At 45.8% G+C, this 13,823-nt stretch overlaps 1 protein-coding gene across 1 annotated transcript in view; it reads right to left on the reverse strand.

The window, feature by feature from the left end:
- Nucleotides 1-9,166: 9,166 nt before the first annotated feature.
- Nucleotides 9,167-13,823, reverse strand: part of RTTN (rotatin) — an 81,214-nt gene continuing 76,557 nt past the window's right edge. Inside the window, exons 47-49 of the mRNA XM_054164128.1 lie at nucleotides 11,200-11,303; nucleotides 10,731-10,800; nucleotides 9,167-9,839 (exon numbers count right to left, since the gene is read on the reverse strand). Coding sequence (XP_054020103.1) covers nucleotides 9,757-9,839; nucleotides 10,731-10,800; nucleotides 11,200-11,303 — 257 coding nt within the window. The 3' untranslated portion in view covers nucleotides 9,167-9,756. The remainder of the gene's footprint in view (nucleotides 9,840-10,730; nucleotides 10,801-11,199; nucleotides 11,304-13,823) is intronic.

The raw sequence follows: 13,823 nt of genomic DNA on the forward strand, positions 1-13,823 counted from the left end.
GAGCTGGGCTAAGGCTGCCCCATATTGGTGCTTTTCCCAGCAGTTAAGATTTTGACAGGCCTGGGACCAAACCAAAACCCTTCACCAGCAATTTCTACCCTAGGTTTTTGCTAAAAATCTGATATGATAAAACTGGGCTTGCCCTGCCCACTGCTCATTGCAGCCACTGGAACTGCTCCCTGTTCTCTCCCTGCCATGGCCATCACTGGACTTGTTTTAGCTGCATTTGTCTTTGCTTGGTAAGAACAGCTCCATGTTTGGTATCTTCCCTGCACCATCTTTGGCTTTCCCACCTGCACTGATTCATGCTTGTGTTTTAAGCTTCCTTCCAGGTCAGCTGGTTCTGCTGCCATCACATCCATGCTTCCTTTACAGGCTGGAGTTTAGTGAGGAGCTTCTGGTACATCCATACAGGACTTGTGACATTTTTGGTTGATTTCCTGCTTGTCTGAGTGGACCACTGGAGCACTGTCTCTTTGAAAAGCTCTTCTCTATCACCCATGGGAGTCTTCAAAGGCCTTTAAAGGGGCTGAAGTCTGCTCTTCTATAAGCCTGGGATTGTGAGGCTGCTTTGTTTGCTTTCATCCCTTTCTCTTGGGATCATGAATTCTGCTATGCAGCCAAGTCCCCCCTGATCCTCACAGCCTCAGCAAGCTCTTTCTTTTCTGTAAGTCTGACATTGAGCAGAGGGCTTCCTCTCTTCAGCTGCTTAATCACCTGAGTGAGGAAGTTATCATCAATGCCCTCCAGAAACCTACCAGGCAGATTGTGCCCTGCTGTGTTTCTTCTCCACAGACACCAGCTGGTTGAACTCTCCCACGAGGACCACAGAAGGAGAAGCTTCTCCCAGCTGTCTGATGGAGCCCTCATCTATATCAAGCCTGAGCAGCCTAATCAGGCAGTCTGTAGCAGACACCCATCACAACAGCCCCTGCAGCGGGTTGGGTCAGCAGGTGAGAAATGAGTCACCCTCACAGGATCACACAACAGCAAGCCTGTGGTATCCAGCTGCCATGCAGTGCATGGGAACATCTAAACCAATCCTTCTGATTTCATCCTACTTTGGTAAAAGCACTGCAGTCTTCAGCAGTTACAATTTTTTTCCCCCTTAAGCTGGCATATTCTGATGCAAACCAAGCAACCAAGAGTACATTACAGCATCATTATTCTTAGCAACTAACTGAATGTTCAAAATGGTAAAAAGAAGAAAAGAAGGAGGGGGGGAGAAGAAATGTCCAAAATTCCCCAGTGCTGAATAAAAGGATCTGGATGCTCTGATTGCTAGCCAGAGAGGAGAGAAAATGTTATCACATTGTCTGCTTCCAAAAGACAGATTCACTCAGGTGTGTCAACAGAGAGCCATCAACAAGACAAAGGAGGCATTTTTCTGTTTCACTTAGCAGTGGTGAGGCCTCAGCTGGCACATTTTGCTTCATTCTAGGTACCTGATGTTCATAAGCTTCCCTACAAACCGGAGGGGATTCTGCTGAAGACAAGAATGATGACATTTAGGGTCAGGAAGTAAAAGTCAAAGGAACTCTGCTTAGTACAGAAGGATGACTGAAGGCTGGCAATGGGAGAGCCTTCCCTGTTGTGCAGAGGAAGGACTGTGGGAATAAAAGTCCTTCTCAAACAAGAGATCTCTGGGTTAGGCACAGTGGCAGGGCTGGGCAAGGGCTGGAGTGACTCCACAAGAGGATTGTGTGTGCACTTCCAAAATGGGAATTAGTCAGGGGTGATACAGATGTGCCTCAGAACACAAAGATGGGGCAGAGGAGTTTGGAATGTCTCCTCCAACCTGAATTTCCCACAGTTCTGTAATTCATAATATCATAGCATCACAGAATCAGTCAGGGTTGGAAGGGACTACAAGGATTATCTAGTTCCAACCCCCCTGCCATGGGCAGGGACACCTCACACTAGATCAGGCTGGCCAGAGCCGCATCCAGCCTGGTCTTAAACACCTCCAGGGATGGGGCCTCAACCACCTCCCTGGATAACCCATTCCAGGGCTTCACCACTCTCATGGTGAAGAACTTCCTCCTCACACCCAGCCTGAATCTCCCCACCTCCAGCTTCATTCCATTCCCCCTAGTCCTATCACTACCTGATATCCTGAGAAGTCCCTCCCCAGCCTTCTTGTAGGTCCCCTTCAGATACTGGAAGGCCACAAGTAGGTCACCTTGGAGCCTTCTCCTCTCCAGACTGAACAGCCCCAACTCCTTCAGTCTGTCCTCATAGGAGAGGTGCTCCAGCCCTCTGATCATCCTTGTGGCCCTTCTCTGGACGTGCTCCAGCACGTCCATATCCCTCTTGTGATAGGGGCTCCAGAACTGGATGCAGTACTGCAGGTGGGGTCCAGGTGAGCTCTTCCTTCTCTCTAGAGAGGAGGAGGAGGAGATCCCTGCTCTCCTCCCAGCAGGACAGGTTTGGGCTTTCCCCCCCCCCCAGCCTTTCCCACTGAAGGGACATCCAATCCTTTAGATCCTCACTGAAGAGAAGAAGGATGAATGTTTCTGTGAGTCTGTGAAAAGCAGCATTTACCAGGTCACTAATCACAGCAGAGGGGTGACAAAAGGCAGCTTCCCTTGCCTTCAACCTCTTGCTTTCTAATTAGGTGCTGCCAGTGTAGTTGACAGTGTGTAAGATGCAGAGATAGCTCTTGCTCTGGGGAGCTGAGAGTCTGAAAAGCCCAGGCATGAAGATCCCTCAGGATTAAGTTCTTGCTTCCACGTGCTTTAAAGGGCTGCTAATTTTTCACTGTGGACCTATGAATCACATTCTAAATTGAGACAGAGATAAATAGAAAGCAAAGCTATTTCAGGTGAATGGGGGCTTGGAAAAAAACACACCCACAACCCTGCAACGTGCTGCTTTTGGCAGGCAGAGGAAAATTAATAGAGAAGTCAAGTGCTGAGTGGCATGGATATCATCACAGCAGCTAAGAATAGCAAAGCTCTGTCTCTGCTCTCACACAAGAGGTTGATCACTCTATTTAAAACGTGGCAGTGCTTCATGGTGCAGCTGGCACTGCAATGTTCCAGTCAGGAATTGCCACTCTTACTCAGGGTTGCAAGCAAAATAGATCCCCTGAGCAAGGGATTCGTTGTCACTGATTGTCAGAAACAAGAATTTACTCAGTAGCTGAAAAACAGAATTAAAAATAACCATTTCCAAAATCATGTAAGGCTAAAAAAATAAACACCAAAACAACACAGCCCCAAATAATCCCAAACCAAGTGCACAAATCTGCAGGTCCCAGATCAGAAAGCTGTAGGCACTGTGGCACTTGACTCTGCTGGTATCATTTGGGAGTGGGCACATACCAAAAGCATCCTATCAAAAGAGCAATGTACACCATCTGCACCCTACCCTCCTGGGCACTGGAGGTATCAGAGCAGGTAATGTAAGGGAAGGTCCATCACCCAGCCTCTCCTCATACCTCCCTTGCCTCTAAGCTGTTTCTCCCTACCTGCCACGCTGGAAAATCCACATATTTCTGGTCATCTGTGGATAAGAGACTCCCAACAGCAGCAGTAGCACATGTCATGGTCATTCCACCACTTGGAACAGCTCCTCGGGCTTTTCCTCTCTGCTTCTCTATCCACTACTGCACACAGTCTGGCTCTTCTTTCCCAGTGATCTCACTTTCTCTTCATTCTTTGAACCCCAAAGCAAAGGAAGGGAAGGCTCACAAAGATAAACAAGACTTATTCAATTAATTGTGGGCTAAATGCCAGTTGTGGTTAGACAACAAAAGCACCACAGTGGAACTTTCCAGCTCTAAAAAAAGAACAACCCCAAACTAAAACAAAGAACAAAACCTCAGAGTGCAGCAAGCACAATGGGACCCACAGCCTGGATTTTAATCGTGACTTGGACTTCCATCTTGGATGACCCTGGGTGATTGTTTGTGTGGGTTTTAATGGACATTGCTACAAAACTGTGAAGAATTAAGACATACATTCAGGGCCAGCACCATATGTTAATCCCCTGCTTAATGATTCATTAGTAGTTAAGATTTGACAGGTAGGCCTGGAGCAAGAGTGCAGCAAAAATGGCAAATATCCTTACAGACTGCTGCTGGCACCAGAAGGGGAAAAAAAAAGGCCTTGGCTGTGGCAGTGCAGTGAAACAGAAGTCAGCTCAAGAGACCACTCCAGTTTCTATACAGAGATAAAGCAGCAGCGAGCCGCATTCTCAATTGGTCTCTTCAACTGGAGAAGGAATATCAAGAGATTTGTCTTTCTTTTGCAAAAGTCAGCCTGTTCACTGATTTCTAAGAATCTGAGAGTTTAATTACCTCTGTCAGGCTTCACAACAGCCATTACATAGACTCATACAACTGTCACAGTTGGAAGGGATTTCAAGAATCATCCTGTTTCAACCCCCCTGCCACAGACAGAGACACCTCACACTAGATCAGGTTGCCCAGAGCCACATCTAGCCTGGCCTTCAAAACCTCCAGGGATGAGGCTTCCACCACCTCCCTGGGCAACCTGTTCCAGTGTCTCACCACCCTCATGGTGAAGAGCTTCTTCTAACATCCAATCTGAATCTCCCCTCCATTAGCTTGGGTCCATTCCCCCAGTCCTATCACTACCCAACAACCTAAAAGTCCCTCCCCAGCTTTCTTGTGGCCCCCTTCAGATACTGGAAGGCCACAATCAGGTCTCCCCAGAGCCTTCTCTTCTTTCTTTGATTACAGAGTCAGCAGAACTTATTTTGTGAGGATTTATATCTTTACATTGTATTGTGACTGCCTAGATCTTCCTTAAAGTGTTCAGAACAAAAGGCATGGAGCTCTGGAAAATGTTTAATCATGTGTGATTTAGAGCAAAAGCATATCTGCTCCAAAAAGGCTTATCAACAACCCTAACATACCAACAGATTTCTCTTTTATCACAGCTTCTCAAAAAGTCCTTGGGGTCATTCAGCCTGAAGAAGAGAAGGTACTGAAGAGACCTAAAAGGACACCTTCCACTAGCCTGGGTTGCTCAAGGCCTCATCCAGCCTGCCCTGAACGCATCCCAGCAAGGGGCATCCACAGCCTTCCCAGGGCAACCTGTTCCAGTGTCTCTCCACCCTCACTGTCAAGAATTTCTTCCTAATCTCCAGCCTGAAACTGCCCTCCTCAAGCTTCAGTCCATTCCCTCTCATCCTGTCACACCCAGCCCTTGTAAAAAGTCTCTTCCCAGCTTTCTTGTAGGTCTCCTTCAGGTACTGGAAGGCTGCTCGAAGGTTTCCCTGGAACCTTCTCCAGTCTGAACAGCCCTAACTCTCTCAGCCTGTCCCCACAGGGGAGATGCTCCAGCCCTCTGATCATCTTCATGACCTTTTTACAGCTGAAATAGAAAGGAAATGCAAAAATCCTGTGGAACAAAGACTGAATTTGGTTCCAAAGAGCTCCATCAGGTATTTATTAAAACCCTTTCCAACTCCAACCACCTCCCAACATTTCCACTATGACTGAAATTAGGGAATCAGATGCAGAAGCCACATGCAGTATTGATTTCTGTTACAATTACATTCCTGCTCAGCACACAGACACCAAACACAGAGCAGCAGGATCTAAAAAGGCAAAGCTTCAAGGTCTTGTTGTCAAGTGATGGGGAAGGTGACACGATGCCATAGTGTCTGGGTGGCTTTGTCAGTCAGAATTAGCCCATGTGAACCTGAGCACGTCTCTTGGCTCCATATCCAATCCAGCCTGACACTTCCCTGCCTTTTGGATGCAGGAAAGCAGGTGTTGTGAGAATTTCCTCCTCCACTGAAAATGGGCCCAGCTTTCACCCTGTACATTTACTATTATATTTTTCCTTGTCAAGGTTGTGATAGCTGAGGTGTGGGAGCACGATGCAGCTGAATGCCAAACTGAACTGTAAAATCATAAAATGGCTTAGCTGGGAAGGGACCTCCGAGACCGTCTGCTCCAACCTCCCTGCCAGCTAGACTTGGCTGCTCAAGGCCTCATCCAGCCTGGCCTTGAACACCCACAGGGAGAAGACATCACAACCTCCCTGGGCAGCCTATTTCTGAGCCTCACCACCCTTGTACCGAAGAACTTCCTCAGCTCCCATCTAACCCTGTTCTACCTCAGCTTCACACCATTCCCCCTTGTCCTGTCTCTAGACACCCTCAGGAAAAGTCCCTCTGCAGCCTTCCTGTAGGATCCCTTCAGGTATTGGAAGGCAGCTCTAAGGTCCCCCTGGAGCCTTCTCTTCTCCAGAATGAACACCCCCAGCTCCCTCAGCCTATCCTCACAGCAGAGGTGTTCCACCCCTTGGATCATCTTTACTCCTGGTGTTAATCTTCAGCACATAAACCACTGCTTATAAAAACAAGAACTGCCAGAGGTCACAGTCCAACACTCATCAGTAGGATTGAGGAGGGCAGATTTAGAGCGGATAGTAGAAAGAAATTCTTGACAGTAAGGGTGGTGAGACACTGGACAGGTTGCCCAGGGAGATTGTGGATGCCTCCTCCCTGGAGGTGTTCAAGGCCAGGCTGGATGATGCCTTGAGCAACCTGCTCCAGTGGAAGGTGTCCTTGTCCATGGCAGGGGGGTTGGAACTGGATGATCTTTTGAGGTCCTTTCTGACCCCTAACATTCTGTGACTCTATCATCCTGTGTTAAAGCTGGGCCAAAGTCTCAGTACAGAAAACTCCCCTCCCCAGTCTGGCCAGTACTGCTCCACCATTCCACTGAAACCAGAAGCCTGCACTTGCTGAAATTTTTAAGTCTGATATGGAGAGGAACCAATGGAAAACTCTCCCAGGGCTTTGTAGTTGCTGTGACTGAGAAGAATCCATAGCTCCAAAGTGCTGGAAGAGCAAATCACCAATGAGTACCTTTCTCATATATGAGTCCTGGGGTTTGGAGGATATTCAAGGAGGCTTCTAAAATACACAAAGCTTGGGAAACTTCATCAGCAAGTCATGACTTAACTGTCTCTGTTTGCATGAGCACATACACAATCATAACTAAATGATTTAAGTTTCATCCACTTTGTGTTTTGTGTTTTTTACCACTCAAGCAAAAATGATTTCTTTGAAAGTTGTGAAGGTGCAGTAGATGAAACATCAGTCTTCAAAAAGACTCACTTGGAGGGTGTTTTATGTACATACCTCTTTTGAGCTGAAAGTAAGTTCCTTCTTGATTACAAATCATAAAAGGTAAAGCAGGAGCATATCTCTGGTTAGTGCAAGTGGTAATTATCTTCTCCTGGATGAGGATTGCAGGGCCATGCCTTTATCAAAGAAATTAGATACCTGCTCAGTACCACCTCCTGCAGTCTGCACAGGGAATCCAGCTCCACTTTAATTGCACGTTCCTCTGAACCATTTCACAGCTCTTCAAAACTGAAGGGATTTTACAGGATCTGATATCCTTTGGAAACTCAAACATGATAAACGCCACGCCCTTGAAAACAGATGCAGCTCCAGGATCTGCTGTGAATGAGGTCGATACTTCAATTCTCTTTCAAGAGAGCCATTAAGAGTAAAGGTTCTTGTGCTGGCTAATTGTGCAGCCTAAGTGCCAGTGACCAGAAATTACAGCTTGCTTTGTGTGCTGTAACAGAATCACAGACTGGTTTGGGTTGGAAGGGACCTTGAAGATCGTCTAGTTCCAACCCCCTGCTGTGAGTACGGACACCTTCCACTAGCCCAGGTTGCTCAAGGCCTCATCCAGCCTGGCCCTGAATGCATCCCAGGAGAGAGCATCCATGGCCTTCCCTGGGCAACCTGTTCCAGTGTCTCACCACCCTCACTGTCAAGAACTTCTTCTTAATCTCAGTCTAAATCTGGCCTCCTCAAGCTTCAATCCATTCCCTCTCATCCTATCACTACAAGCCCTTGTGACAAGTCCTTCACCAGCCTTCTTGTAAGCCCCCTTCAGGTACTGGAAAGCTGCTCTAAGGTCTCTCCAGAGCCTTCTTTACTCCAGGCTTGAATCTTGAAGGAAAGTTTTCAGTATTCTGTGAAGCCTTTGTGCACAGGGGGAAAAAAGAGGTTTGAGGCTGAAAATGGCTTTGACTTTCCTGAGGAGCAACACTTAACCCAAGTCTTTACTTACGCTATTGCTCTTCACACAAGTCTTTACTTATGCCATTGCTGCAGCTGCCTCCCACAACTGCAAAATGTTGCAAAATACAGAGAAAAGAGCAGTTAGATCCATGCTCATTTGGGGATAAATACAGCACTTGCACTGGGCTTTGCTCCAAGAACAAATACATCATCAATTTACCTGGGTTTTTTTCATCTGAATGAATTCTTCAAGGCTCTGTACAGCTCAGTGAAAACAGAAATGGTTCACAGAAAACAAGCATCCCACTCTTCTCTGTTTTTACTCTGCTGTACTTGCAGGTGATGAAGTCACTCAGGTACCCCAGCCCTGTTTCACCTCACTACATTCATTTGTGTTTCTGCACTTCCCAAGAGCTCTCAGCAGCCCTGCTGAGTGCTTGCTTCCATCAGCACTAACTTGGCATTGAGTGCTCTCATTTTTTATGTCTCTGAAAAAGCAAGCAAAGTGGCAGACAATCTACAGTTTGACTTTTAACCTGACTTATGAAGAAAATCATTAGGGTCGAGGCTGCTGAAAGAGGAGTCTCTGAAAAGATCTGGCACTCTCTAGGCTGAGGGGAAGCAAACCTCTCACCAAGCCCAGGCTGCAAATGCTGACTTTGCAGAGCTGTCTTGCTGCAGAGTGTTCTTTGCCCTGCAGCTCACAGCTCTGCAGGGCTATGGCATGAGCATGACAGCATTTAAGAACCACTTGGCAACTAATGCAGTGTATCAAGTGGGAAAGAATCAGGCTTTGGTGGTCTGTTGTTTGGTGAAGGAATAAGAGGTTAGCTGCTAATTCCTAGTAATGATTTCATCCAGCCACCGTAAGCATCACCCTTCAGTCAGCTGAATCATCTCAAGTCACACATTACGTAGGAGCAGTAGAAAATACTTTCAGTACCTAGTTAAGAAGAAAAGACTAATTACAGGTAGAGGTGGCCTTGCTACAGCTCTTCTAGGGATGTTACCCACCTTTTGCCTCTCTGGTTGCTCGCCTTCATGCAAACTCTGTGCTGAGAGGAATCTAAACACCTTGCTAGAAGCACGTTCAGCAGAACTGTCACAGGCTCAGGCAGCAAAGTATTTTTTCTCTCAAACTCATTTAGCACAAAAAACTGAAAAATGTAGGACAAGTAGAGGTTTAAAGCCAACAAATTGTGTCTCAAATATTTTCCACCCCGTTGTAACCTAACTAAAACTGAAGCAGGTAGCTCACATCCTGAGTAAACTGCCATGCTGACAGTCCCCCCTCTGCACATCTGTAACACTCCAATCACAATGCACCCACAAGGGATGCTCATCCCAATTAAAAAAAACAACCTTTATTAAGACCAATCCTAACCAGCAATTCTAATACTTTATAGAAACAATTCCAATGCATAACTTAAGAAAACTTCTGATTTTTCACATCCTTTTCCCTCTGTACATCCCCTCCCTCTGTGTACTTACTGTACATAGTAGCAGCATTACCATTTCCCATTGGGATTAGAGTACAAATAGTTTGAACCACATTTATTACTATTGCTTTGGTTCAAAGTAAGGAACATACTCCTCAAAGGCTTCATAACATTCTCCCATAACATAAATGCTGCTGCCACTGATCCAGGAATTAGAGGCATTTTCTTTGAGCTTCAGGCTGCCTTTGAGAGCTGTCCACTTTCAACCTAAGAAGTCATCTTCTGGTCATTAAGAATCAAGAAGCTGTACAATATTCTCTAGGCATTTTAAGTAGTAGGCATGTAGCTCATCTTCTTCAGGCTGTGGAGTAGCTAAATGGAAGGAAAAAACCACCAAAAAAAAAAGAGTTGAATTTCTAGTGGGTTCTTCATACACAATTACCTTTAAGATTGCATCAAATGCCTTGGTAGAATTCACCCTATTTTACCTCCTCAACCTATCTGTATTATGAGCAGCAGATCAAGTATTAATATTTCATGTTGCAAAGTCTGGGCTGTGTTGTGCTTTTTTTATAAGGCAAGAATTCCATAGCTTTCCAAGCCCCCACCTAGCTGTGACAATGAGTGCAAACTGCTTTTCAATCATTCTAAATTACAATGAGGTCATGGCTTGTTCTTCTCCAAACTTGTCCTCTGGTAGGACAAAGCAGAAAGCCAGAATAACAGCTGTGTGGAAAAATCCCACCCCTCGCACCCAGAAGAACAATCATAGAATGGTTTGGGTTGGAAGGGACCTCCAAAGGTCATCTAGTCCAACCCCCCTGCCATCAGCAGGGATATCCTCCACTAGATCAGGTTGCTCAGAGCCTTTCATGTCCCTCTTGTGCTGAAGGGCCCAGAGTTAGGGTGATGAGGTCTCACCAGAGTGGAGTAGAGGGGCAGAATCACCTCCCTCGACCTGCTGTCTACACTTCTTTTGATGCAGCCCATTTGGTGGTAAGCAGGAACAGACCTTTCCTTACAAAGCAGCCACAGCAATTACCTGGGATTTTTTCAATCATTCTTTCACCAAGAGGCATTTCTCTGTATCTGTGTTTATCAGCTGCCTAACCATAAACCATACTGCTACCCATGGCCTTAGAGACAGAAGCATCCTGTCAAAAACTTCTAACAGTTACTGTGCTGACATAAATGGAAATGTGTTGCTGGTTATCCACCAGATGGAAAAATACACAAGTGGCATTAGCTGGAAGTAAGACTTACATTTCTTAATTGAAGAGTAGGCCTCATCTATTCTTCTTCTTATGGATGGGTTCTTCAAAGTCACTTTTGCCTGCAGCACACACACAGAGGAACAAATTTATTTCCTTTCCTACATTTTCACACTTAACAGGCAAAGTTTGGGAAATTAAAATTGCTCAGCAGGACCTGAGATAGAGGAAGTTTAGAATCAGCAGATGACTGCATCATGAGGGCTACCTTAGGGCAGCCTTTTAGTACCTGAAAGGGGCCTACAAGAAAGCTGGGAAGGGACTTTGTACAAGGCCTTGTAGTGATAGGATGAGAGGGAATGGATCGACGCTTGAAGAAGGTAGATTTAGACTGGAGATTAGAAAGCTTCATAAAGTATGTTTCTGAGACTTAAAAGCAGTGTCTCCATCTGTCATTAACTTGTTGAACAAGATGACCTCTGAGGGTCCTTTCCAACCCACTGCAGTCTGTGAATACCAACCTTCTGGTAGTTGTGAAGCAGAGCCCAAAGTGAAGCTGCTCCTATTCTCTGAACAGCACGACTGTCACTTTCCAGACAGGCAGCCAGCACTGCAATTGCTTGATCTAAGGAGAGAAAACACAAAAAGCATCTAGGAAACAGCAAAAGAACAGAAATATATTTACATGTCTCACATATTCTGGTGCTTGGAGTACACTTATTTAGGGCTGCATGGAAAATCAGGGGACTAGAGCAACCCATTCCAGAGTCTCACCACCCTTGTACCGAAGATGATCTTCCTCAGCTCCAGTCTAACCCTGCTCTGCCTCAGCTTCAAATCATTCCCCCTTGTCCTGTCTCTAGACACCCTCATGAAAAGTCCCTCTGCAGCCTTCCTGGAGGATCCCTTTAGCTATTGGAAAGCAGCTCTCAGGTTCCTCTGGAGTTTTCTCCAGGCTGAACACCCCCAGCCTATCTTCATAGCAGAGGTGTTCCACCCCTTGGATCACCTTTGTGGTCTTCCTCTGAACTCACTCCACCAGCAAGATGATCTCCAGAGGTCCCTTCTAACCATTCTGGGACTCTGATTTCTTGAGCAAGTATTGGTACAGCAGAGGAATTACAGGAAATTTATTATCAGGTTAATTAAAGCTAAACAAACTCACAAAATCAGCAGACTACATGGCAAACAGTATTAACATAGCAAAACAAAGCCAAGCAGTGGTAAAAAATGAAGCTATCAGTGATCAAACAAGCACATTATTAATAAGCCTCAGCTTGACAGGGTGCTGGGCCATCTCATCTCATCCATACCATCACCTAGAAAGTTTGGACCTTTCCAGATGATGCTTGGGGTCTTCTCCAACCTGGCAGTCTGTGATGATTCTGTGATTCATTATGTACAGCCATCAGCTATGCACAGGATCTGAGTAAGCCTTGAAACTCTTTTATATCTCCCAGTAGCCACAATTAGAGCCACATCAGGAGGGAAATGAAGATGTTGTTGCTTTCCTTAGTACTTATTCTGTGGATGATTTGTGACCAATGAGGACTATTTGCCACCCCACTGTAGGTGCCTTCATTTCCTAGTCTTGCTTTGGAGCCAGTCTCTTCAGGCTTGCTTGTTTAATTCATAATAAATAAAACCCCTCACAGATTATGTAAGTGAATAGTGTATGCTTAATTAAGGCAGCAAATCAGCACCTCAGGAAGAAAGGCAAAGCATGGAGTCTATGGAAAACCTGCTGAGAACTTACAACAAAGACAGAAGCATTCTCTCTGCAATCAAATGGGGGAAGGAAATATGCCTTTGACAAGCAGTTAAGAAGGAAGTTATGTGCATGTTGCTCCACTAAATGTATCTGCCATGATCAGAACTTTATCATTACTATCAACATGGTCTGCAGGTGACAGAACACAAGAGGTGGAGGTTGGTCTCTTCTCCCTTATATCAGGTGACACAATGAGAAGAAATGACCTGAAATTGTGCCAGGGGAGGGTTAGGTTGGGGATGAGGAACAATTTCTTTCCTGCAAGAGTGGTCAGGCATTGGAGATGGCTGCCCAGGGAGGTATCACAGTGCATTACAGGGTGGAAGGGACCTCCAGAGATCATCAGGCCCAACCCCCCTGCCAAAGCAGGATCACCCAGGGTAGTCCACACAGGAATGCATCCAGACAGGTTTTGAATGTGTCCAGAGAAGGAGACTCCACAACCTCTCCGGGCAGCCTGCTCCAGTGCTCTGTCACCCCCACTGTAAAGAAGTTTCTCCTCATGTTGAGGTGCAATCTTCTATGTTCAAGTTTGAACCTGTTGCTCCTTGTCTTATTATTGCACACCACCAAAAAGAGCTTGGCCCCCTCCACTTGACATGCAGCCCCACAGATATTGATAGATATTGATCAGATTCCCTCTCAGCCTTCTCTTCTCCAGACTAAGCAGCCCCAGGGCTCTCAGGCTCTCTTCCCAGGGGAAGTGCTCAAGTCCCCTCATGGCTCTGTGTTGGATTCTCTCCAGCAGGTGGTGGAGTCAACATCCCTGGTGTTGTTCCAAAAATGTGTGGCCATGGCACTGTGGGACATGGTTTAATGGCCATGGTGATGTTAGGTTGATGGTTTGACTAGGTGGTCTTGGGGATCTTTTCCAACCAAAACAGTGCTATGATTCTATGAAAAGTCTGTCTCAACACCCAGGACTTGCAGGAGCTAATAAGTTTTTGTCCAACTGAAGGATAGAAACTTGAGTTCTTTCATACTGACTGACACAAAGAATTCTTCAAATCTCCCCCAAAACATGTAGCTGTATGAGAGAAGATACAAACCCCTTCAGTCCATGGTGTGTTTCTATATTGAGATGATCAGATTCACAAGAAATCAGGAGAATTTTTTAAAGCTATTTGGTTTTCATTTTGCTATGGATTATTTTAACAGCTTTTCCACCAAAATAAATGTTCTACAATTCCTTCTACAAAAATGGGGCTTTGTACAAATGCTTTTGCCTTCCAGTATCTGAAAAGGGCCTGCAAGAAAGCCGGGAAGGGATTTTTACAAGGGCTTGTAGTGGTAGGATGAGAGGGAATGGATTGAAGCTTGAGGAGGGCAGATTGAGACTGGAGATGAGAAAGAAATTCTTGACAGTGAGGGTGG

Source organism: Dryobates pubescens, chromosome 9 (genome assembly GCF_014839835.1).
Source record: "Dryobates pubescens isolate bDryPub1 chromosome 9, bDryPub1.pri, whole genome shotgun sequence".
Taxonomy (NCBI): Eukaryota; Metazoa; Chordata; class Aves; order Piciformes; family Picidae; genus Dryobates; species Dryobates pubescens.